The sequence below is a fragment of the Rhea pennata genome, chromosome 1 (assembly GCF_028389875.1).
Source record: "Rhea pennata isolate bPtePen1 chromosome 1, bPtePen1.pri, whole genome shotgun sequence".
Classification (NCBI taxonomy): Eukaryota; Metazoa; Chordata; class Aves; order Rheiformes; family Rheidae; genus Rhea; species Rhea pennata.
In genome coordinates, this window is record NC_084663.1 from 38,060,015 (window position 1) to 38,083,602 (window position 23,588).

General features: G+C 38.5%; 1 protein-coding gene across 3 annotated transcripts in view; it reads right to left on the reverse strand.

The window, feature by feature from the left end:
- Positions 1-23,588, reverse strand: part of GRIP1 (glutamate receptor interacting protein 1) — a 339,761-nt gene that overhangs the window by 19,325 nt on the left and 296,848 nt on the right. For 2 of the 3 annotated variants that reach the window (XM_062584255.1, XM_062584265.1), the window contains exons 10-18: positions 22,790-22,945; positions 17,360-17,546; positions 16,480-16,625; positions 14,756-14,836; positions 7,063-7,132; positions 6,676-6,821; positions 1,717-1,861; positions 509-648; positions 152-337 (exon numbers count right to left, since the gene is read on the reverse strand). In XM_062584255.1, coding sequence (XP_062440239.1) covers positions 152-337; positions 509-648; positions 1,717-1,861; positions 6,676-6,821; positions 7,063-7,132; positions 14,756-14,836; positions 16,480-16,625; positions 17,360-17,546; positions 22,790-22,945 — 1,257 coding nt within the window. The remainder of the gene's footprint in view (positions 1-151; positions 338-508; positions 649-1,716; positions 1,862-6,675; positions 6,822-7,062; positions 7,133-14,755; positions 14,837-16,479; positions 16,626-17,359; positions 17,547-22,789; positions 22,946-23,588) is intronic. The other variant, XM_062584272.1, reaches the window with a different exon arrangement.

Genomic DNA, 23,588 nt, shown 5'->3' on the forward strand with positions numbered 1-23,588 from the left:
TGTTGCCTGGCAAAGTGCGTGGTCATAATGAGACACTAGCACCTTACAAAGTTCAAAGCTGGTACATATAAGGTTCTCTTTAAGGCAAAGGAAGGTCAACCATGAAGGCAGTAATTTCTGCTCTAAACACTGATTACATTCTTGGTAGTACCTTGACTTCCGAAGCTGGTGTCAATACCAGAGCCATCCCACGACTCTACTGCGCTGTCAACGCTTGGGACTGTAGTGGAGTAGATGTCTGAGAGTTTGCCAGATTTCTGTGCAGTTGAGGTCTCATCTTCAGCATCACTGAGTTCACTTATGTGACCAGGGACAGAAAATTTCTTGGGACTGGTAGCTGAATAGGATTATAGAAAAGAATCAAGGGGGTATTCTTAGCTTTACTACAGTTCAAAGAATGTGCTTTTTACTACTGACATGACATTTTGTCCAAGAATGGCCTAAATGCTTGTTAATGTATAAAAACACACTCATTAAAGAGCACTCGTGCTACTTTGGCCATACTCACCATCTGTCTGCTTCTTGATTTTCAAGGTGACAGTTTCTCCTGCCATCTGTAATAAATGAATGGCTTCACTCAACGGTTTTCCTTTCAGGCTGCTGCTGTTTATTGCTAGGATTCTGTCTCCTATGTGAATTGCCCCAGTCCTACAGTAAGAGAAATGTAAAACAGTGAAAAGAGGAGCATAAAAAGCAACAAAGGCAGTATCTTTGCATATTTGGCCACATGAAGTGTTCCTTTCTTCCCTTCATTTTGCATTGACAGCTGTGTTACAGAGTACTTCTACCGTTAGCCACACTTAAAGCAAGTCACCTTTGTTGTAGTGACAACAGCAGTGCTGAGGCACGGAGATGCAGATTTCTGCTTTACTGCAGTAGTTGAGTTAATCATCTATAGATGATATTCATTGTTCCTATCTTTCTAAGTGTAATCTCAGACAGCTCAATAAAATCTGAAATAAATATAATGTTTTTAGAAGCCTTGTAACAGAACAGATAATGGCAACATGAGCAAGTGACCAGCCATTTCACTAATGTGGCTTTCAGGATGGATTGTATCAAGGGAAGAAAAGCAACACACTGTGTAAATGTACCGCTCATCCTGGCTGTGCACATTATCATGCTTTGCGTTCTGCACGTTCTCTCTGAAACCACCACCAAAGGTAGTATTTGCAATATACTCTATACATTTAAAAATGACAGGTGATAGCTACAACTTAATAGTTGCATTACTCTATCACTTACTGTGAGGAGCATTTCTACTCCTTGGGTAATGCTACTTATGGTGTATATAAGTCTACATATAGATGCAAGTGTGTGTATATGATGAGTGGCACGTTTTCAGGTAAGCTTAAACACCTAAAGTCCTTTCTCTACTACAGTCTACTGTAGAAGGCTACAGATTTTAAAAGGCTGCTAAAATGTTCCTGCGACTGAGCAGTTTGACTGACTGATCTCTCCTAGGTGATTTATAGTAAGGACAACAATCCTTCGCTGTGCTTGGAACACCATGTTTAAGAGCATCCCGTTAAAATATCCCTCATGCTCCTGAACTTGGCAGTGATCATAAAATGACACAAAAAAGATTGTAAACTCGTATTTGGAGGAATAATAAGAAATATTGCTAAACCATGAAAATTAGGATGCTCATGTGAACAAAAGAAATCTTGATCTTGACAAAAAGAATACTTCATAATAATTTGTTTTCCAATTTACCTTTCAGCTAATCCTCCTTTTGTAAGGCTGGAAATGATTATGGGATCAAAGGGCTCTTCAGTACCAGAAATCGTAATTCCAAGAGGCCCACCATAGCGCTTGAGCTCAACAGTATAAATAATTGCTCCAGAGCTCTCCTGTTCATCTGCAATAAATGCCAAGGGGATGCAATTGGTTTCTTATGAAAGAGGGAATGAAAAAAATAACACATTCAGACTAGTGACTGGCATCCAAACAACATTTTCAAAGGATTACAATTCAGATATAATTCTTAATCATATTAAACTGGTTTATTTTCAAAAACAAATCTCTCTCATGCAATCTCTTTCTATTGCCAAACCTGATCATATTGAAATCAACAGTAAAACTCCCCTCATTCTAGTAGGACTGAATTTTACTCTGCTCAAAATCTTGATAGCTTACTTGCTATTAAAAGGTAACTTCAGGATAATTTATTAGAGAAAAGACATGTTACTACTATTGTATAAATACAACTATTCTTTTGTTCCTTGACCTGAATGGAGGGCATTTAAAACCAAGGAGAATTTGAAAGTTTCAAAACCAAACTTTTTTAAAACAACAGTGGGAGAAGTCAAAAGTCATCATATGATGAACAGCTGTTTTACTGAGAAAACCTGGAATACATTCCGTATTTCTTAATGGACAAGTTTTGATTTTCGTAACAGATGTAATCAAAAATAGCTTCTGAATTCTGTGTTTATCAACAAAGCTAAAGGATAACTGTATTAGTTTTTATTTCATTTGCATTATTTTGAAAACTTGGTCTCATTAAACCACCACCAGAAATGGAGAAGAATGCATGCACGGAAGTCCAACCTAAATGCAATTTATGTTTCCTTAAACAATACCTTAACAGGTGTTGCAGCAGAAAGAAAGGCTGTTGCATTAATACAGTGCATATTTTTTACAAATTACCTAGAAGTATCACAGCAGGAAGCAAACAACTGTAATATTTTTTAGTTGTGAAGGGATATTTTTGAAGTTTTAAATGTCAGATTTCTCCTCAGATCAAAATAACATATGCTCCTTTGCTTGTCTTATGATATTGGCATTCAGCCAGGGTGTCCAGCCTGGAAGGCAACTTTTCCTAGATCTTTGAGTATGACATTTTGAATGGCTCAACGAGCGCGGAAAATATCTAGGATGACTATACAGCAATTGCTACTAGCACTAACCTGAGACAAGTTAGGAAATCTAAATGTTCTCATTTTTGCTCAAGCAGATAGTATAATTTTAAAAGAAAAAAGAGAAACCTGCACCACCAGCAAAGGTTTAAAGAATTGCTTTCTTCTAATGTTGAGCATGGTACTTTAGCAGAGGTGGGGAGACATGATTGTCTTTTAAGCTATTTTCTCTTTTTTCCAATCTGCAGCGAACTTAAGTTTATAACTTCCTTACAGCAGTACTAATTCAGCAAGTCTTTCACATCTCGTGTTGGCCTTGGATTCCTACTTGGGACATTGTCAACAGGGTCTTGGCCCTCGACTCAGTTTACACAGACTATGCTTTATCCGATATGCTGTTTCCAAAAAAATCATAAAATCATAGAATTGGTAAGGTTGGAAGGGACCTCTGGAGATCATCTATGTCCAAGACCCTGCTGGAGCTACTGACGGACACAGAATGGGCTAGCAAAGAAGCTGCCGCTGCGCAGCAGAAAGAGTGGTTGATCTCCGTTGCCTGTTAGACCAATTATGGATCAATGATAAATCCTTCAGCTTCTAATACTAGTAATAGTACAGATACATAGTGGTGGCATTCACACTAATGCACTTCAACACTAATGCAGCACTTCAACAGAATGATGTAAAGTAAACCACCAAACTAATTGAAAATGCAATAGTAGGTATTCGTTAAGTGTTGACACAATACTGATATTTCTCTGTTATCAACAGTAAGTGAATAAGAAGGTATTAATCATGCAGCAACCCTGCCAAATTAAAATTGAAAGTTTATAGATCTTAGTGAATGGCTGAAAAGGAGACTGGTACATTTTGTGTTTCTGGTTAGCTCTAGTTAACAAAATCAACCATAGAATGCAACAAAGGTCAAATTGCTACATTATTATCTTCAGTGTTTTTGCCAGGCAGCAAGAAGGCTTGCTATTTAAGAACATATGCAGCCTGAATTCACAATGAAAGGCAGTTTTGCCATGAAAGTTAAGAACTCTGGTATTTTTAAAAGGGTGGCAGCCATTAGGTTAATCAGGAGATAAAATAAGCCTCAGAATGGGAAGCTGTCAGGAAAAAAAAAGGAGAACGGGACCTTCTGCTGAACACATTATTTCCATCTGCAGAAGGTATGTAATCAATTCATCACATGTTTTAGGGTCTCATATTTTGTGAGATTTTCCTTTTTTCTTTTCTCATAGCAATGTAATTGTAGATAGTTCTTTGAAACCACATTTAATAAAAGCAGATCCTCTGCACTGCAAGGCCTCTGTTCTGCCTACTGGTCTCTTGCTTTTCAGAGTTACATGTCACCAATATAGATTGAAGGGCAAAGCCTGAGGGAGCACTTGCTACTGACTCTGCTTGCAGGTTAGGCTCTGAGGAACACAGCTGCGAGCTATATCCAGCTGTCGGGTGCAGGGAAGAACAGGAGAGAGAGCAGAGGAAGGAGAAACAGAAGGCTAAAGGAGCAGCTAGAACAAGTTAAAAACACATTAAAATAAATATCAAAAGAGAGAGTCTGAAAGATAGAGAGGGAATGAGAACCTAGGGAGGCAGAACCCCTTCCTCCCTGCCCTGCCCTCTTCAAAGAAAGATGGCATGAGAGGTTAAAGAAGTTAAAATCTTAATCTCATTCTCTAATTTAGAAACTGTTTTGGAGTGCTCCACGCCTACCCATCTATTAGCATCAGGCTTTTCTTTTCTTGAGGAATTTATTAAAGATTTGTACAGTTAAGTTAAAGACGCACAGATGTTCTTTGTGAGAAAAATCAGTCAGGGATTCATAACTGACAAATATAATTAAAACTGATTTTAGTTAAGGTACACATTTTGTTACACCTTTGCTACTGCTTTGCCACTGTTTTTCATTTTTTTATCATTTCAGGAGGCACATTCATTTTAGACCTCAAACGTCTGAAATCTGCTTTAAACATTTTTAATTATGCTTTGTCAGTCATTCAACAGTTATAAGAACCATTTGTATAGAGAATCTTCTTCAGTAGGTCCCTGATTAGTTGTCCATCTACGTTTGAATATGTTCAGTTACATCAGTCCTATCCGGTAAGACACTGCAGTTGTACGGGAACTTGATACAGAGGTATTGATACATATGTATTATAACTGTAAAATAAGCAATATACATTTATATTCCATGGAATAAGAATCCCACACAGACTAAAATCTACGCTGTCTACCCTAGTGGGCAGTACCTAAGAGGCAAAAGATATTATTCTATGGGGATAAAAAGACTAAAATCCGTATTTCAGTGGAGATAACAGAAAATGTGTACCAACTTCAACGGAAACAACAGCTGTCCTGGAAAGAGGCCCATGATTTGAGAAAAACCCACAACAGTGTTTAGAAGTGTGAGAGAAGTTACTGTCTCTTCTACAAAGCCCTGCTCATGCCCCTCTGCTACAGGCTGCTGGTCATTTCTCCGCAGAGGTACTACACGGGTAGTTGCTTCCAAAAGGTGGGAAGAGGGTGGAAGAGGCTCCCGGGCTGCCATGAACATTTAAATGACGCTCTCTCGTATGCAGGAAAAAAACCTTCCCTTCTACAGGCATTTTTCCTGTCAAACTTCTCTCAAGTGTTGTTGCAATTTGCTCCTTTTGTAAGACACCTGTTTTGCCCATTTTTATAAAGCAACTGTCAGTCAGGTGTGCTTTGGATGCACAGCCCATGGCCAGCGAGGCCGGCCTCTGCCCAAAATGTCCCAGCTATACTTAGCAAAATACCACCTCATCACCTGCTGGGGCCCAACTACAATATCCACACCCAAAACAACCATTCACCTTGCTGGATCAAAGCTTATTTCTGAAAGCCAATTTTCACGAGATGCTAAATGAGTCCACCTTTGCTTTGTATTGATTATACCGAAGAGATATTACCTGTTTGCTTTCAGAAGCAGAAAAGATTCGTATCAATTAAAAGCATTCTAGTACAAGTCTAACCACCATTTCAACAGCTATACTTGATTAATCTTTTTAAACAATGAGGTGCAACACGTAGTGCCTTTTTGCTGTGAGACTCTGTACAGCTTAAGACAAGCAAATCCACAGTTCATGCTTTTATGTAATACCCTAATATAAATAGCAGTAATCACAGCAGTTATAATTATTTGACCTCCTTTGCTGCTAGAATGCATAACAGAACTTGTTTTTTTATCTCCAGGTAAAATTTTGCTTCTGAGGATTCCGTTATTGAGACGAACCAAGAATATTAATAGTGGTAAGTGTGCAAAATGATGGCAGCTTCAATACATCCACTAGGCTGGTCATGTATTGCTCTCCCATCAGCCATCCAGCACAGCATGTAAAGTACTACTTACCTTTAAGCATGTGAACAGTCACACTAAAGTCAATTTTTATATGACTATGGATTAAGCATGCACTTCACCACTCTGCTGGAGAACTGAGGCCTATGGACCATGCATTGCTATCCATGACTGCAATCTTAAAAGCAGAGAAAATTTCAATATGCCTTCAAGAGAAAGATCAACTTTATAAGGCTACATCTGAAGGGAAATTGCCTTTCCAGAAAACAAAAGATCTCCTTTTGCAGCACTGCTCTTGCAGGCCACTGAGGTAATCTCAAAATTTATAAACCTTTAAATTTGCTTTTTACTTTGACATGTTTTATTTAGCATTGGCAAAAATCAGTAATGTTTAATAAAACTTTCTGTAAAGTCTAAATGAAGACAAATAACCCCATATTCCAAAAACTTGAAAATACACATAATTTGTAATAGGCTCACTGCTAATACCAGAATTATCTTCATCTTTGCGGATCTTTAGCTTTACAAGGTCCTCACAGTGCTGAAGGATCTGGACAGCGTCCTCCATTGAGCAATTGTCAAGTCGAATGTTATCTATTGCAAGCAACTTATCACCCAGTTCTAGTGTCCCAGTTCTGTGAACAAACAAACAGGCTTACATGAAATACTAAAAATTAAAGTAAGGTATTTCAGAAGATACAAATACTAGCACAGAACTTTTAGACAGATTTTTCTAAATTTTTTTTCCTTAATTCAGTAGCCATGTCACTTTTAAGTAGGGTGCAAAAAAGTCTCCTGCAAGCTCCCTCTGTTTGAGCTGAGTCTGACTGGCTACATGATGGCAACACATGTCTACTGGGAGCTTGAACGTCTCACCTGTGAGCAACACTTCCTTTCTTGATATCAGAAATAACCAGAGGGTCTCCTGGTTTTCTACTGGATGGAGCTGCAATAAAGAATACAGACAAGTATCTGTTCTTATTTGTATATATTCACATGGGCTAATTATGTATGGAAATCAATATTTCATACATATTATATATCTGTATTATACTTCTTCCCCCTACATTAAACATGCATAAATAAAAACAAACAAACAAAAAGCAGTAAGATTTTAAATTCTATTTCTGACAAATTAGAAAATGCTAGAATTAAGGTGACTGATGTAAAATGGATTCAACCTGACATGTTTGAGCCCTGGGTTAGGCCAGGACTGGACAATGCAAAGCTATCATCATACAGCTGCAGTGACATATCACATACTGTGTAGGTACAACACATACAGGGAGACTTTTGTTAATAGAAACTTTCAGCACAACTACTGACGTGGAGCTTTTACCAGAATATTTCTGTAAACATAAAACATTTTTACTATCGCCTGACCAACAGAGCTCTTCTGGCAACATTTCTTCTGAGCAGGCTAGGCCTCATTCTTCACATCCACCCCTGTCTCCAGTGCTTAAGACGGAGGTATGAAGATAGTGCTGCCTGGGTGAGAAAGGAGACACCTACTTTACAACAAATGAGATAATACGGATAACTGAGGCACGGTGGTTGATATGCAGTTATTGCATTTGCACAGATGTAGCTTACATCATATGGATGCTTGCTCAGCATGACTCACTGCTTCTTCTGAAGTAAACTGGTGGCCCTTTTGATGAGGAGCTTGCTCCTTTAATACTACCACAGAGCCTTAAGTATTGTGGACTTTCCCCCACTCTGTACTGGATAGACATACTGGACCCACTGCAATGCCAGCAACAGTTAGATTACTAAAAACCTTGTCATTCCTCTCCTTGCATGCCTAACTCAGCTCTTTTGGGAGAAACCTGACATAATTTTCAATTTGTTATTTGTCATGCTTAAAAGGAGGCTTTGCTCTACGATGCCAGTCATTGCATTGCAATTATTTAATGATTTGTGCAGAAGAATTTGATATATCTCTGTGAGAAAACTATGCAAGCCATTCACAACGCTACTAAGCAATCTTGCTTGACTTTCAGCTGTAAGGGAAGCAGTTTACTACTCCAGAAAACCATAGGGAGAGGATGATAAGGACTGATTGCTTCCAAAAGAACACTTCTTGGAGCAGCTTCATTTAGCACAATATTTTGGGGACCTTTCATGTGCTTGCTGACAGAAGACTGTACTGAAGATTTGGTATGGCAAGCAGTGGACAGAACTTGAGGATGTCAAAAGATATGTTTTTAGAGAGAGGTGTAGCGCCTGCTCTCTGGCATTGGGAAGCACACTGCCTCCAGCTGCCATGATCAGGAGATAGTCAATGCGGGGAACGCAGACTGACTCTCAGGAGTCCTGCTATAGAAGAGAATGCTGATATTAAAATGTTGCTATGTGCTGTAAGTTCTCAGTTCTCCTGAAAGTACTAAAGGCTTTGCCCATGTAGGACTCTTCAGCTACTCTGACGTATTTCTATGCTGTGCCAACTGAAGCCTCTGCACACACGCACAGAAAGTCCTTCTCCATTAGGCTCCAATGCCTGACGGACAATCACCAAAAAGCTTCCAGGCTTGGGTAGGATCACCTACAAGATCTTTATGTCAGTTACTTTAGCAGCTCATGATTCTTCTGTTTGGTGGAAAATGACAGATCTTCTCCAACAGCAACCATGAAGAGCATTAACAATGACAACACTGCCAACAATACTCTAACAGACTCTGGTTAATCTTGGCTGTCCTGACCAAGAAAGCTTCTGAATGTACAAAGGAACTGTTCAACTACTGCTGAATAGGTGTATTTCAAACATAGTATCTTGAAAACCCAGAAGACGGAGCTACAAAGACTTTCAAGAACTTTGAGAGCTTTGTCCCCAAAAATATGCTTTCAGAAAACACATCTGTTGCAACTTAAGAGGATAGAAAATAACTTTGTGCAAGCGGTACAGTTTTCACAGCTTGTTTTTCATACTTGCATACATGGGATACATCTAAATTATTCAAGTTTCAAGATTTACTAAAAGTTCAGGTTTGTTTCACCAATTAATATATTCCTAAAATTTTAAAGCATCGTTTTGATGAACTTTCTATTAAGTCCTTTGTTTTTACCCTCTGGGTTACCCCTAAGTCTCTGCTGTCGAGTCACCTGCTGTACGATGCCTGCACTTGGAAATTTGGATACTCAGATCTATTTTATTAAGCTGCTTTCATAAAAAATAACCAAACTAAAGAAAACAATTCTTCATTGTTCCAAAAGCAGAGGTGCAAACAAACTGAGTACAGGAACAGTGCAATAAAGGTGTTAGAACAGAAAAGGATCAAGGGACAAAATACACAGACCAAAATGAGACATCCGTAAAGTCCATGTGGTTTCAGTTTTTGTCAGTTACTCTGTGCTTTTAATTGTGTCTGGTGAGTGAAAGCCTTTTGTAGGCACCAAACAACGCTCACTGTGAAATAAACTCCCCGCATGTTCACAAGCCTTTAATAAGCAGATAGTCCACGCTTTGTTTTATACTTGTTCAATGTCCATGACATACTTACTGCAATTATACAAGTTCTGTTGCAGAGATAAAAATCATTAATTTCCTCCTGAGTTTTCCTACTGCACATCACCGTAGATTAAGATTGCTTCCTAAACTTTAGTGAACAGGCTCTGTCCCCCACAAGAAGACTAAGCACTATTATTCTTATTTTACAGATAAGGAAATGAAATATGCGAGCATTTAGGTCAAAGTATGACAATTTTGAGTGAGCAATAAGATATCTATGTCCTATTTTTTCACAATTGTTTGTAACAAATAATACCTTCTACGTTCAAAGTACAACTACTGGCATTTTAAGCTATTGCTGCAAATGCTCAGCATTTCTGCAAATGTGACCCCAGGATCTCAATGCTTCCCCACAAAATCAAGCAGCCACCTATGGAAAATCTGTTTGTTTGTTTTTCTCTGTGGAATGACTAGCATCTCAGCATAACTTCACTGTACAGAAAAGGATGAAACTAATTTCTCCAGGGTAGCATTAAACTATCTTGACCATGAAATCACGTCCTTTTGCTTACTGCAGTCCTCCACCTCATTCATTATGCGACCTCCATCCAATTCCAAAAAGGAAGCAGGAGCACTGGAGACAACAGTCCTCTTTGCTACACAGCCCATTTCCATCTCTCCCCAGAGAGCAGGGAAGCAAGAGTTCCAGGGAGAAAGTACTATTTGACTGTGCAATTCAAAAACATATCCTAATTACTCAACACAAGATGATTGAAGTGACACTGTACAGCCTTAACTCTCCATTATTTTTGTTTTTAAAAAGCAATTGAGAAAACAGTCCCTATCAAGCATCTAATCTACACTTGCAAAGACCACAAACACGCATAAAACGCTGAGCTTCACCACATCGATCCAGGTGACAGAATCACATTGTGGGCAGTGGGGGAAGGAAGATGGGAGATACTTCTCCAGCATTTGCTGGTACTAAAAACTGGTATAACTTAGATCCTGGATACAGGAAGGGCAGGGGCCCAGAGATGTCGTGCAATGTCTGTCCTTGGAGATTTTCGAAATACAACTGAAAAAGGCCCCAAACAACCTGATCTAAGTTGGCTCTGCTTTGAGCAGGGAATTAGGCCAAATTACCTCCAGAGGCCCCTTCAGTTCCTCTTTAAATTATCCTGTGATTGTAAGTCTCAGTCCCAGGCCTCCACTCTACTTCTACTAGTAAAGGAAATTCCTGTCAAAGGAAAGCAAGTTCAGTGACATGTTGTCAGTTCTGTACATTAGCTGTTTATTAGGAAAACAAAAAATCAAACTTTCTTATTTCATTGCTAACTCAAACTAAAAAACAGTATGACTGAAACACAGCCATTCTTTAACAGATTTTGGGTGGACACCTCACCTTGCAGCCAAAACCCACTTACAGGGCTCTGGCTTCAAGTTTTGGAGTTTGATCAAACACTGAACAAACTTCACAGGAAAATGCTCATGGATGAAAAAACACTTTTTACAGAAAGCCAGTCTACTGAGTCACAAAAGCCACTGGATTTTTTTTTTAATAGTATGCTTATTAAATAGAGGGAAGAACTTATTAAAAGTAGACTGAAGTAGTTCTTTTGTACTTTAAGCAGCGGTTTACCTGGAGCAGCTGAGAAACCTGCTGGTTCTGTCTTCAGGCCCTGTCTTGGAAATGGCTACTTGTAACATTGCAAAATGAATTTTACTAAATGAAATCCCCAAATATACAGAGACAAGTTTTAGAAAGTCAACTCTCAGAGCCAATGTTAAATATCTTCAGATATTTACAAAGTTTCTTTCTGATAAGATACAAATGCAGTAAAGCAGAGTATAGTTTAGGTGCTAGTCAAAATGTCTTAGGAAAAACGGATAATAGTTGGGTGAGATTCTGATATTCTTGCCAGCTTTACAGCTTCCTATTCCTTGAGTAGTCCCATTAGCTTCAGAGAGATTACTTATGAAGCAAGGTGCTGCAGTTCATTACAGTAAGGATATCAGAATCTTACTTAAGAAAGAAAGAAAGAAAGAAAGAAGGGGAAAAAAGAGATGTTAACTACAGTTACCAGACTGTATTAGTAATTTTTTTGGACATCATTTAATGTATTTAAAAATATTAGTCTATGATTAAGTAGCCAGTGTCACAAAAATTGGTCTTAAAAAAAAATCTATATTCCATTACATGGTCTAAAATCAATACAGCTGGCAAATAAATTGTAACAGATTTGTACACCATTTATCTACAAGAAAGCTATCCTCCTCCTATGAAATGGTTCTCCTATGGAAAGGTAATGACATGAACACTCACTGCTGTGTCAGGCTTTATTTGAATGACCTAATCTTAAAACCTGAGATAGTCTAATTGCTCCAGCCAGGTAACTGCAGGTGCAAATGGTGGTAGCTGCATCATGAAATACACAGTCACTTATCTTAGCAAACTATGCAGTAGGCTCTGTACTGAGTGTTAGCAGATATTAATGGGATGATGGGTCAATCTTAGACAGATATTGCAGGGATAAGGGAAGGCCGAACAATGACAGCAGCTCAGCGTGTGTTTTACGGCAGCCCTGGGCAAGGCCATTTCACTGAGCGAGAGCGCCGAAACTCAGCGCCCCACATTTACAACGACTCTCACGAGACTTTCTTCTGTCTTACCTTCTAGTGGTTTCTGCTATCTAAGTTTTTTGTTGGTTTGTTTTTTGGGGGGAGGGGGATGACTGAATTAATAAATCTGAAATTAAAGGAAACTTCTGTGTTTTTCAAACACCATGAATTAGCTTAACTGTCTTTACTGTTTGGTGTCGCTTTGGTTATATATGCCTTCAAGCATCTGGCTGTAATTCCATGTAAGCCAACTTTGTGTTTACTATCAAGGAAAACAATGCAAAGAAAGAAAGAAATTCTACTTTGAGGATACATGCCTCTTAATATCTGACTCAAGTAACTCCCGGACTTAAAATTAAGCATATGCTGAAGTGCTGACCTGAAGTGAGACTTGCATTTCCCTTCTGACAAAAAGTGTCTGTCTTGGTCATCTCTCGACTTTGTCATCCAAATATCAAACAAAACTGGGGATATGGAAAACAAAACAGGTGCTCTCTGCAATGTTTTTACAGAGATAGCACTTTCTCACTATTAACTCTACAACCTTGAAAAGAGAGATGATGAAACAGGTCTCTAGCTCTTACCCAGATCAAGCTCAATAGTGAATTAACCTGAGCTCTTGCATCATTTCTGCTTGAAGCCTGGTCATACCAACTCTGCTGAGTTACAATTTAGTATTCCATTTGTTTTTTAAAAGAAATCATATAGCTCTTTGACAATATCAGTAATAATAAAAGGCATGCTAATGTGATAAAATGTCCTGACAAAAATTTGACAAAATGAATATAAAACCACCCATATTCTTCCAATCACACTGCCTCATTTAGGGAGTAAATTGGACAGAACAGAGCAAAGTACTGAAAAGCAAGCATGAAAGAAGCAATTCAAGACTTCCACCAAGCAAATCTGCAAACTTTCCATTAATAGTGTAAATTCCTTAAAACCAAATAGTGAGTTAAACAATCTTGGAAACAGTTCATATGTATTAAACACTATTCACAAGTGGGATGATTACATATAATAGATAGTTTAATTTACATATTAAATATACTGCAGTATATTCAAAAGAACAGAGCTAACACCAGCTAGATATTCCTCTGAACATAAGGCAGTAACCAAAGAAAATTAAGTTGCAAGTGAAAAAGGTATGCAGAGTTTGAAAGAGTGCTACCAAGCACATTAGCTTTCCATTCAAAGTTTATTCTCACCAGACAAAAAAGTATGAGGTGTCTGAATTCCAAAAAAGCATTATTAACTAAATTACTAGGAAGACAGTATTTCTACCATAATCTCACAGACCATTACTGATTCTAAGAATACTGTTCAAATAGAACAGCCTCTCCCCAGGTTTTCTCATTTTCCAGTACTTTCATTTGCACAAATATATCTAGACCCATGATTTTGTTTTAAGCACCATTTTTTACAGAGTCCAACAATTCCTCATTCAAGTATGTAACACAAGGAAACAAGTCTGCAGTGTCTCTCATTTATTCCTCAGATGTAATTCTTAGCATTGAGTGCCTGCTGTACTTTTGATTAATTTTATTTCTTTCTGCTGGTAAAAGCTTTGAGACTGTAAGTCAAAGCACAAGCTCCCCCCAAGACACATAAATAATTCCAAGAAAGGCTAATAGTCTAAGAAAGGCCACAACCATAACAGAATGCTAATTTCAGTAAGGCCAGATTCCAGCCTTACACAAATACATGTCCTTACCTTCTTCAGCAATCTGAAAACCTTAGTGAAAGGGGCTATTCCTATGTGACTTGCACATTTAAGACTGCCTACTAGTTTTTGGTGGACACCGATAGTTTTCAAGAGGAGATTTATCAGTGGGAAGGTTGGGAGTAGGAAGAGCTGGTTTCATTGCCCGCCCCAGCAGGTGCAGGTCTACTGGTGTAGCGCATGCTTCTGCATTACGTGACAATTCCAGCTGTGCAGTTCCACAGCTCTTTGCTATTAAGACCAGGAACATGTAAAAAGTAATTGGAAAGAGTTATTGTTAAATACAGACTGAAGAAGTATTTTCAAGCTCTGGCAGAGAAAAAAAAAACAAACATATAAGCAGATCCTTCTGCCTATAAGGGCTCCCGAATTCTTCAATTCTTCAACTCAGAGCCCCACTCTGAACAGGGTGCGAGAGGCCATGACGGACTATTTGCAGCTTCCCTAGTTATGGAAGTACTTTTGCATGTACCTACTTCTACTGACTTCTTTTTAAAAATTATCTTCAATGGTAGTTAACTATGTGCTACACATGAAGGAATAAGTCAAGTTCTAGGCCTGGTAAACTTCTGGCTTCTTTAACTAGCTAGAGAGGGAATATAAATCTGTTACAGGGTAGCATTTAATTATGAGACAGAGCACTGCTAACCATCTCATTCTAGAGAAAAAGAATAGGAAGTTTAATCCAAAATGAATGTACAGTCTATAACTATAGGATCTACTTCTCTGTGGATTATCCTGTAAATGTGGTCTTAAAAATAAGCACTTTCACTTACAACTTATGGTGATGCCAAGTTCCACATTATGCTTCTTTGGTAGCTTTACATGAAATGTTCCACTGCTTGGTATAACTGATTCTATAAAAAAATATTTAAAATGTTAGATAGTTTATAAGACACACCAATTCCAAGTACATGGAACTGTACATGTAAATTGATAAAATCATATCAGCAATATAGCTACAGACAAAACATGAATGCTGAAGTGAGAGAAGAAGGACATACGAAATATGATTTATACTTCTATTGGTAATTTTGCAGTAACTCAATTTTTTTAAGGCTTAACAGAGTTTATGGAGATTGCATGGGCCACCAGCCAGCTGAGACTGCAGGATTTTAGCTCATGTACAATTTCTGTTAGCACTTGTGAAGATTTTAGTACCAGCAGATAGCTTTTAATTAAAAGGACAGAAAATCAAATCTTAAGGATTTCAGGCCTTTGTTGCTGTAGGTCTAATACATTTTGAAATGTCCATTAAGGTAATTTCCATGGATTTTACATCTCCTGGGATTAAAAGGAATCAAAACATTACTAATGAAGAAGTGTCTGGTGTTGGCTGAGGCAAAAAAACACTTGAATACAGCATACTGCATTTGAATCCCGACATTTGGCATCGCTGCTAGCCAAGGTTTGGGCCTTGGCCTGAAGAGGACCCAGCTGAAATTACAGCAATGTAAACATGTAAATACACACCTGGCAGGAGAGTCTAACCATGAGCATGAGTCAGCTCTGAGGAAGCAAATAGGAGGAACACAAACAAATCCAGACACTGAAATACAAACCTCATTGTCCTTTCTGACTTCAGGCATATTTAAATGCTGCTCTCACTATTCTGTTTTCTTACTTTTTAATCGTCCATTTCCTAACTATACAAATGCATGTATGGTGTTTGGCCTATTTTTTTTACATTATACTAGACATCTGCATACTAAAACATCACTTAGAATTATTATACTAAGAATCTTTTGTCTGCTTTTGACATCATGACTTAAAATACCATTAATAATAATTATACTGTGCAAAATATGACATATCTGACACTGTTCTGACTTTGAAGGAGCTATTGTCAGGTCAGCACAGAAGTCTTAAATGTTTTTACTATTTACATGGTAGGTTGGGTAATGCATATACACTGTGTGCTCATTTAATTTACACACTTTGTGATTTTATAGGTGTATTCTATATACTTAAACACATTATAGAGGAAATGGGGGAAAGTCATTAGTAATATCGAAGATTCACCAGCAACATTAACAATGATTTTTTCTAGCTTTTATTGGCTCAATGTCTATTGCTTTATTTAGCTTGTTGGTTTGAGGTACTGTAAGTAAAACTCTGAAGATTTTTTTGCTTATCCACTCTTTTATAATGCTCTTCTGTATAGTAAAACATTTCATTAGCTTCCCTGTAAAGGATTTGTCTTGGCTCAGCAAAATATTCCCATCTCAGGGCAGAAATACATCCAGAAATAACTCAGAGGAGAGACTGTCACCAGCTCTATCTACAGGACTTGTCATTTCTATTTGTGTTCTGAAGCATACTGCAGGGCTAAGTGCAATGAGAAAGCGGCACAAAAAGGCACCGTCTTCAAACAGCTCACTTGACAGCTGACTGGTACGTGTGAGAACACAGTCCCCACCTTGGATGCCTAACACGCACAGTCTATTTGGGATTTATTCCTTCCCTTCTCTTCTAAGACAGAATAATAGTATGCTCATACCTGCAACATCAAACTCTATTTCCAGAGTGACCTTGTTGGTGATAGAGGAGTCCCTGAGCAGCTGATTGGCCTCATCAAACGTGCTGTCTTCTGTCGGGACACCGTTTATTGCCACTATTCTGTCTCCTATTTGCAGGACCCCACACCTTGGAACACAATGGTACAAAACAGCCGTTAGACACGCACGTTATCTGAGCCGGTACTATCAAACACATCCAACCTGTCCTTAGAAGAGCAACATGGCAGTTCAAGAGTTTATCCAGGCACAGATTTCCAGAAGGGTGACAGAGGCCCCTTGTCAGCGTGTGTTGTGAGACCTGGGAAGAGGGGCCCAGCCTTCATGCCTCCACCCCACCTGTGGACATCGCTGCTGTCTCTGACCCCAAGCTACAGATGTTGTAGCTCTGGAGTGGCAACTAGCAGTTGCATGTGCAACTACTGCTGCTCTACATGAACTCACGCCATGATTGAAAAGATACACAAGCATATAGGTACAACTGAAATGCCGTAATGAAATAACTAGCAAGTCAAAACTCTAGTATTTCCTAAGGTTTCACATATACTAAAGCTAAGTAGGACTGGCTTCCTCCCTGGCACACTGAATTATTACTATTTTGACTTCAGAGACAGTGGGTTTTTTTTCCCTTTTTAATGAATATAGCTTCCAGTCTCCTGCTGGAGGACTCTGGATGATCAAGGCACCAATGATTGTCATTCTTCAGGAATATGAAATATTATTATCAGAACAGATAGCTTATTGCATGCCACCCTTCTATTGAACAAGGCCCTGCAATTCATCAGCAATTCAAAGCAACCAGCCCAAAGTACCCCGAGGAATGCTCACCAAAATGTACTTAACAGTTGTCTGAAAGAACCTCACCTTTCTGCCGGACTGTCAGACTCAATATAGGAAATGAGAGGCGGAGAAGACAAGGTCTCTGTAGCAAACACGCTACCCTGGAGCTGTATCCCAAACCCTACAATGGGGTCAGCTGTCAGCACCACTTCTGTGGTTTCTGTGTGGACGACCTGCCCAGCCAAACCAACAGTGCTAGAGGCTAAAGACACTATAAAAGAGAGCAGACCGGGGGAAAGACATTCATACACAGACAGCAGAAATTTCATTGCTCTTCAATAAAATTGATCTGTACAATAAACCTAGTCATGGAAACATCTCTCTCAAATTCTGTTTAGGCTAAAGTTTAAAAATGATGTATAAATAGTTATAACATGTAAGACAATAGAAAACATCTGGTTGCATAGTATAATGCAAAAAGATAGTTCCTTTACTGTGCAAAATAAATCTACTTGACCCCCCCAGCCCTACTCCAAAAACCTCAGAACACCCCTGAATTCTACCTGCATTAAGTTTTAGGACAGACAAGCAGAATTTTCAAAGGGACTAAGGGAACTGGGGGCACAATCTCATCTGTTTTTCAGGCTGATTCCCGGGGGGCTCTTTTGAACATCTCACAGCAACGTGTTGTTGTTAGCAACAAGGCGCATGTCCAGGCTTGCTTACAAGAAGGAAGGATGCCTTCCTCTCATCAACTTGAACACGTTTACTACCCGGTAACAATTACGTCAGGCTAACTGGGTAATTTACGTCAAACTAACTTCCTTGTTTTATCAACCCATATGTCTAAAGAGATGGCAAGAAAAAAGTTCTGTGGGCTTGCTTAAAGAGACTGAAAATCCCTTCCCATGAGACATACAGACAGCTACTTCTGTATTTTCAAGATTCTTGTATTCTCACTTCTGTTCTGAAGAGGCTGCACTACAGAGCAAGACAAAAATAACATTTGAGACTCTGTGCGACCACCTATGAAAGGAGTAGATTGCACCATTGGTTCTTTGACCTCTACCTGAAAGTCTATTTTATCATTACTTACATGCACTCAGTAAAACACAGTATTATGTCATAGACAGAAAACTAGAATTTTCTCAGTTCCTATTCAGACCAGGAAAGTAATGGTATAGTATTATAATGATATTCCTCCAGCATCTAAGATTCTGAAAATCTATTTTACTACTTTCTGCACCTTTAAATTCCTTGAAGACTTGTTTCTGCCTGCAGTAGCTACAAAGAATTAGATAAAACTTTCATGGCTTATCTAAAGTAGTAGTTTAAATGTGGAACATTTTAAATGTGGGAAAAATCAGTCCTTGCTTTTACATTACAGGTATTATCAGCATAGCTGTAACAAAGACCTCAGAGGTTTCCTTGGGGTTGTGTAAGTATTTCCTTTACTTTGGGTCTTTTGTTCTGTCATGGGTAGTCTAAAATCAGATTCATGTGGCACTTTCAGTGATAACAATTCAATAACAATTCTGTTGCAAAAACTTTCACTGTCAAGAAAAACTCACAAATTTGTTTTCTCTCAGCAAACCTTCATTCAGCAATGCAATTGACTCTGAAACCAATTATCTTTTCTGAATTATTGTAAATTCTCACTCATTTCTTTGTTTCATTTTCCTTTATAAGAACTGAGTACTTATTCAATAGCTTTATTCTTACTGTTTCCTCTATATGCACTGAGTAAGATAAGCTCATACTCAGAGGTAAATGTTAATAATCTGTTCTTAGATATGGCCACTAGTTCCAGTGCTGCATGCGAGAAATAGGTTTCTCCAGCTCTCAGCACTGCAAAGGCTTAAAATATGAATAGATCCAATAAATTCAAAGCTAGTAATATCAGAATCCACCCTCCAGAAATTTCTAAGCTCAGTGTGTCAAAGCTTAGAAAAGTTCCATTCTCCCTCCTTTTTAAGGTCATACAATGATCACTCTACTTGTTAGCTGCATTTCTCCCATCACTTAGCCATCCATTCCTTCTCTGCAGCAGGCATCTAGATAACTCTGTAACTTTCTTACCCTTTTCTAATGTCATATTCAGAAATCTCAAACGTCTTACAACATTTATTTTAAGTTTTAGGATAGTTAAGGTTTTAATTCATATTGTAAAATTAAGTTAATATTTGTGGGATTTAATACTAAGCTAGTAAAAATTTTGATTATGTGTGCACTTACCAGTGACCATTAGGAACTACTCCAATCCCCTCCCCCCCCCCAAAAAAAAAAAAAAAAAAAAAAAAAAAAATAGAACAGGAATGAAAAGCAAAGATAAAAATATCCTTTCCAAACTATGCAATAAGAGCTCTCTGCCAAGGCTATATAAAATGTCACGGGACATCAAAACATCACTTAAAACTTGTTGTGGTTTCCAGTTCAACAATGATTGCAGCAAGAAACGCTGCAGAATTTTCTGGCTGCTTGATGGGTTTGAAGCTTTACAATTGGGGAAGCAACTTTTGCGAGGAATCTCATTGCATTAAAAGGGGTATGTAGACAAATGTGTATGGCTCCAATGAACCCTGTTTGCTAATGCTAGGGGTATATTTTAGCATCCTTGTAAATTTTGCATCCAGCTGTAAGATGGCAACAACCCCGGGGACCAGTGTACTATGTCCTTTGTAGTATGTAAATCTGTAATCTTGAATTTGAAGGTCATATATCTGTTTGTTTTATTCCTGTAGATGTGAGAGAAGCAGAACAAAATGTATTTAAAGGTAAGTATGTGGGCTGTTATGCCTGCAGTCCTCCCCTCTGAACCTTGGAAAATGTTAAATGTTTGCTGTTCCTGCTGGTAGCAGCTAACTCAGATGTGCTGAGAAAATCATACCTATGCATGTCTGCGACTCTCTAACTGCTACCAGACATGCAGCCATAATAATGATCATGTAAGTTGGCATAAAAATGTCTCTCACTTTCCAGTACTAACATGGACCTATTACAAAATACTTCCAGGATTTAAATGTTAACCAAATAATATAAGCTTTTCCATAACAAGAACTACATTTCAGAAGTGAAAAAGCAAAGGAAGATTAAAGATGGAGAACAAATGGCATAAATAAAGCACATGACAGTAGGGCATGCCTTTAAGATTTACAGCCACAGGTTTGGAAAGATCTACGTAAGTAATGCAATGACTGCAGACTCATGGCCATAAAAAGCTTACAGCCCCTATATCATCACACTTCATCAGTATGAGTTCAGGGATGATCACATTAAGTTATGCAGGTTTTTCTAAGTAACTGGCAATGAAAACTTTATAGGACCCTTTGCTGACACATCTTTTTCTTCCAAAATAACATTCCAAAAGCTTTTTTAAAAGTTACATTAAAAAACCCTCCTCAAACTATCCAACTGGGCTAAGAAAAGGATCACTAAAATTAAGACAACAGTCAGTCCTATCCACTTGTCATAAGTCTCCCAAGAGGGAGAGGGCAAAGTTTGCCGAGTCCTGCTGCTGGGCAGTGCCAAGGTACAGCAGCAGCCGTTCTGCATCACAGTTACTTGTCGAACATTCAGTCTCTTGGGTGTCTTTCAGTTGACGATTACTACAGTCACAAGCAGAGGTAGAAGTCTAGCAACAGAAGTGAGGAACCTTACCTGAGGTGACAAGCCAGCTCATGGAAAAGGGCAAGCAAACCTGGTTAGCCAGCTAGTGGCCAATTCTTCTCAAGCTAGCTCTGATTCAGGGTTGCTAACGTAGTCACTGCTGGTAGTAAAGCATACGCAGACTCAGGGATCGGGCCAGCCCCCCGTGTTTTGGAAAGCTGTATCAATACCTCACGATCAGCTAAATGTGAGATAAACTACCCACTACCAAGCCTCATCCTGATATCTTGTAGTTAGAGATTTGTTTAATAATTCTTCTGCAGGAGATAATCATTCCTACTGCCTTCTCCCTTTAGGAATCTCTTTTAGGTGGGCTGCAGTGCTTATGTGACTGTCCCACTTAAATAATATATATCTTTGGACTTAAAGGCCCAAAATCTGAAGCTCTCCATGACGGCAAATTGCATGGCTATGCTTCATTGAACGAAAAATAGCTGAAAAACAAAATAACGCAAGTAACAGCTCTCTCCTAGATCTATAACAGTATTAGAATTCTTTCTAGGATTAACAGTCTTTTGCTGTCTAGAATAGTTTTATAATACACCACAATTTAAGAGTGATTTTTGCATCACGCATTATTTTACTATTCAAATCAATTAGTGTAACACTACTACTGTTTCTCATGTGCACGTGAGAATATGTGAGAGCTGAACCCCTACTGATACCCTAGCATGGATGGCACACTATCTCCCTGTGACACATAAGAATGTATTAGAAGCCAGCATGTCAGCAGATGAGTTGTGATAGATGGCTGATCAGATTAAAAGCAAAAATGTACTTACGGGCAAAAGTTACGTAAAAATATTTGCTTTACAAAAGAAATAAGCAAGAACAAGCAAGCAACAAAAACTTCTGCAGGAAAGTAAAACCTCAGTTCCCCTCTCAAATGTTCCCTCTCGATTTCATAGTGACTGGCCTTGGTTGGAGGTTGCCATTTCGCTACGATTTTGCTATGACCATGGGAAATCTTTTATATGGGGCAGTGGCTGCGTAGTTTGCAGCAACTCAGTTTTTCCAGAGTGGATCTGTGGGCATTATTAGCTGGAGCAGGTGGCTACACAGCCAGTTCTCACCTGCCTGCTCTGGAGGAACTGAGCTCAGCAGGATGACCCTGGTGATCACAGGAAAATGGACAAGCCAAAAGAAGAGATGGCACTTCCATGGAGTCTGGGAAACAGTGCACTGGTACAACCATGCTCTCTGGCCCAGGGAAACATAATGTATAAAGTGGAACAGACTAAAATAGATCCACTCTGGCTTGGGAAATTACTAGTGCATGGAAAATCCATACTTTGAACCCTGGAAAGTGGCCAGAAAGAAGGTTGCTTAGTTTTCACTGTTATTTGTCACTCTACCTGACCAAAAAAAAAAAAAAAAAAAAAAAAAAAAAAAAAAAAAAAAAGAAGAAGTACAGATTATGGTGTAGATGCAAACATTAAAACTACAAAGCGGCAAGCTCTTCTCCTTCTTTTATGTGATAGCTGAGACTACCAATAATCTGTTCTTGACTAATCAACTACGAATTTTATTCCTTGATATAAAAAAGTAGAAAAAGGAATTTGAAAATCATTGTAGTAACAGTATGACAAACCCTTGCAGGATTGTCTGAAGAAATTATAGCATTATATGTTTCAGATGAGATTTTTAAGCTGTATGAGATCTACTGATCTCACTTTAGCATTGGATAAACATTTTTATGCTGATCCTTCCCCACATCTAACAGAAACTCCAATTATTCTCTCTTCTGACAAGTATACATTCAGCAAGGTACCATCTACCTTTCTGCTATACCTTCCCCCTCCTCCACCCATTCATTGCAAATTTGAAGCGGTTGGTGTTACCACCTACAGGAGCTTTTGAAGTCCTTCTTTTTCATCCTCCGCCTCATCATTGTCCCACGCGGGCTGGTGGAGTAGAGGCTGCGAGGTAAGGTCCCCATGTTCAGGGAACTCAGGCTGTATGCACTCATGGAGGTAGGAGAGAAGGATGAAGACACCAAAGCTGCTGCAAGAAATTGAACACTTGGCACACAGCACTCGGTCATTTCGGCAGAGTGCGGCACATGCCTGTAACTCATCAGTGGATCAAACAACGTGCACGATGCACAGGAATGACTTGTGCATTTCTGATAACAAAGACATTAAACCACATAGATGACTCTAGATAAAAGTATAGCCAGCATTTTATGAAAATACCTTTTGGGAGCTAGCAAAATTCTGGAGATACAAAAATTACATTTATAACATACATCTTACTTTAGGCAAAACATGTTAAATTTGAATTTTTGATACTTAACTATGAATCAATGCAGAACAATATGTCTAAATACACTGATTTTAGAAATGTCTTTTTGTAGTAGGTAATTTCTGACAAAAGCTTTGTAAACTGCTTTGCATTCAAAGATTGTTTTATATGCCTACTCAAATCTAATGGTCTATTCAAATGGGAGACGAACTGGTTCATTGAGAATTTTTGAGCCTTTTCCTCTCTTCAAAGGCTGTCTCATTATAGAAAGGAAAAGGCATAAAATGTCAGAAATAACCTTGACGTGGTTATGAGAAAGTGCAGCATCTATAAAACTGAAAATGTTTTAGTGCCTGAAATGAGAAAAGCATGAGTGAAAGAAGAGGAAAGAGAAGAGGAGGAA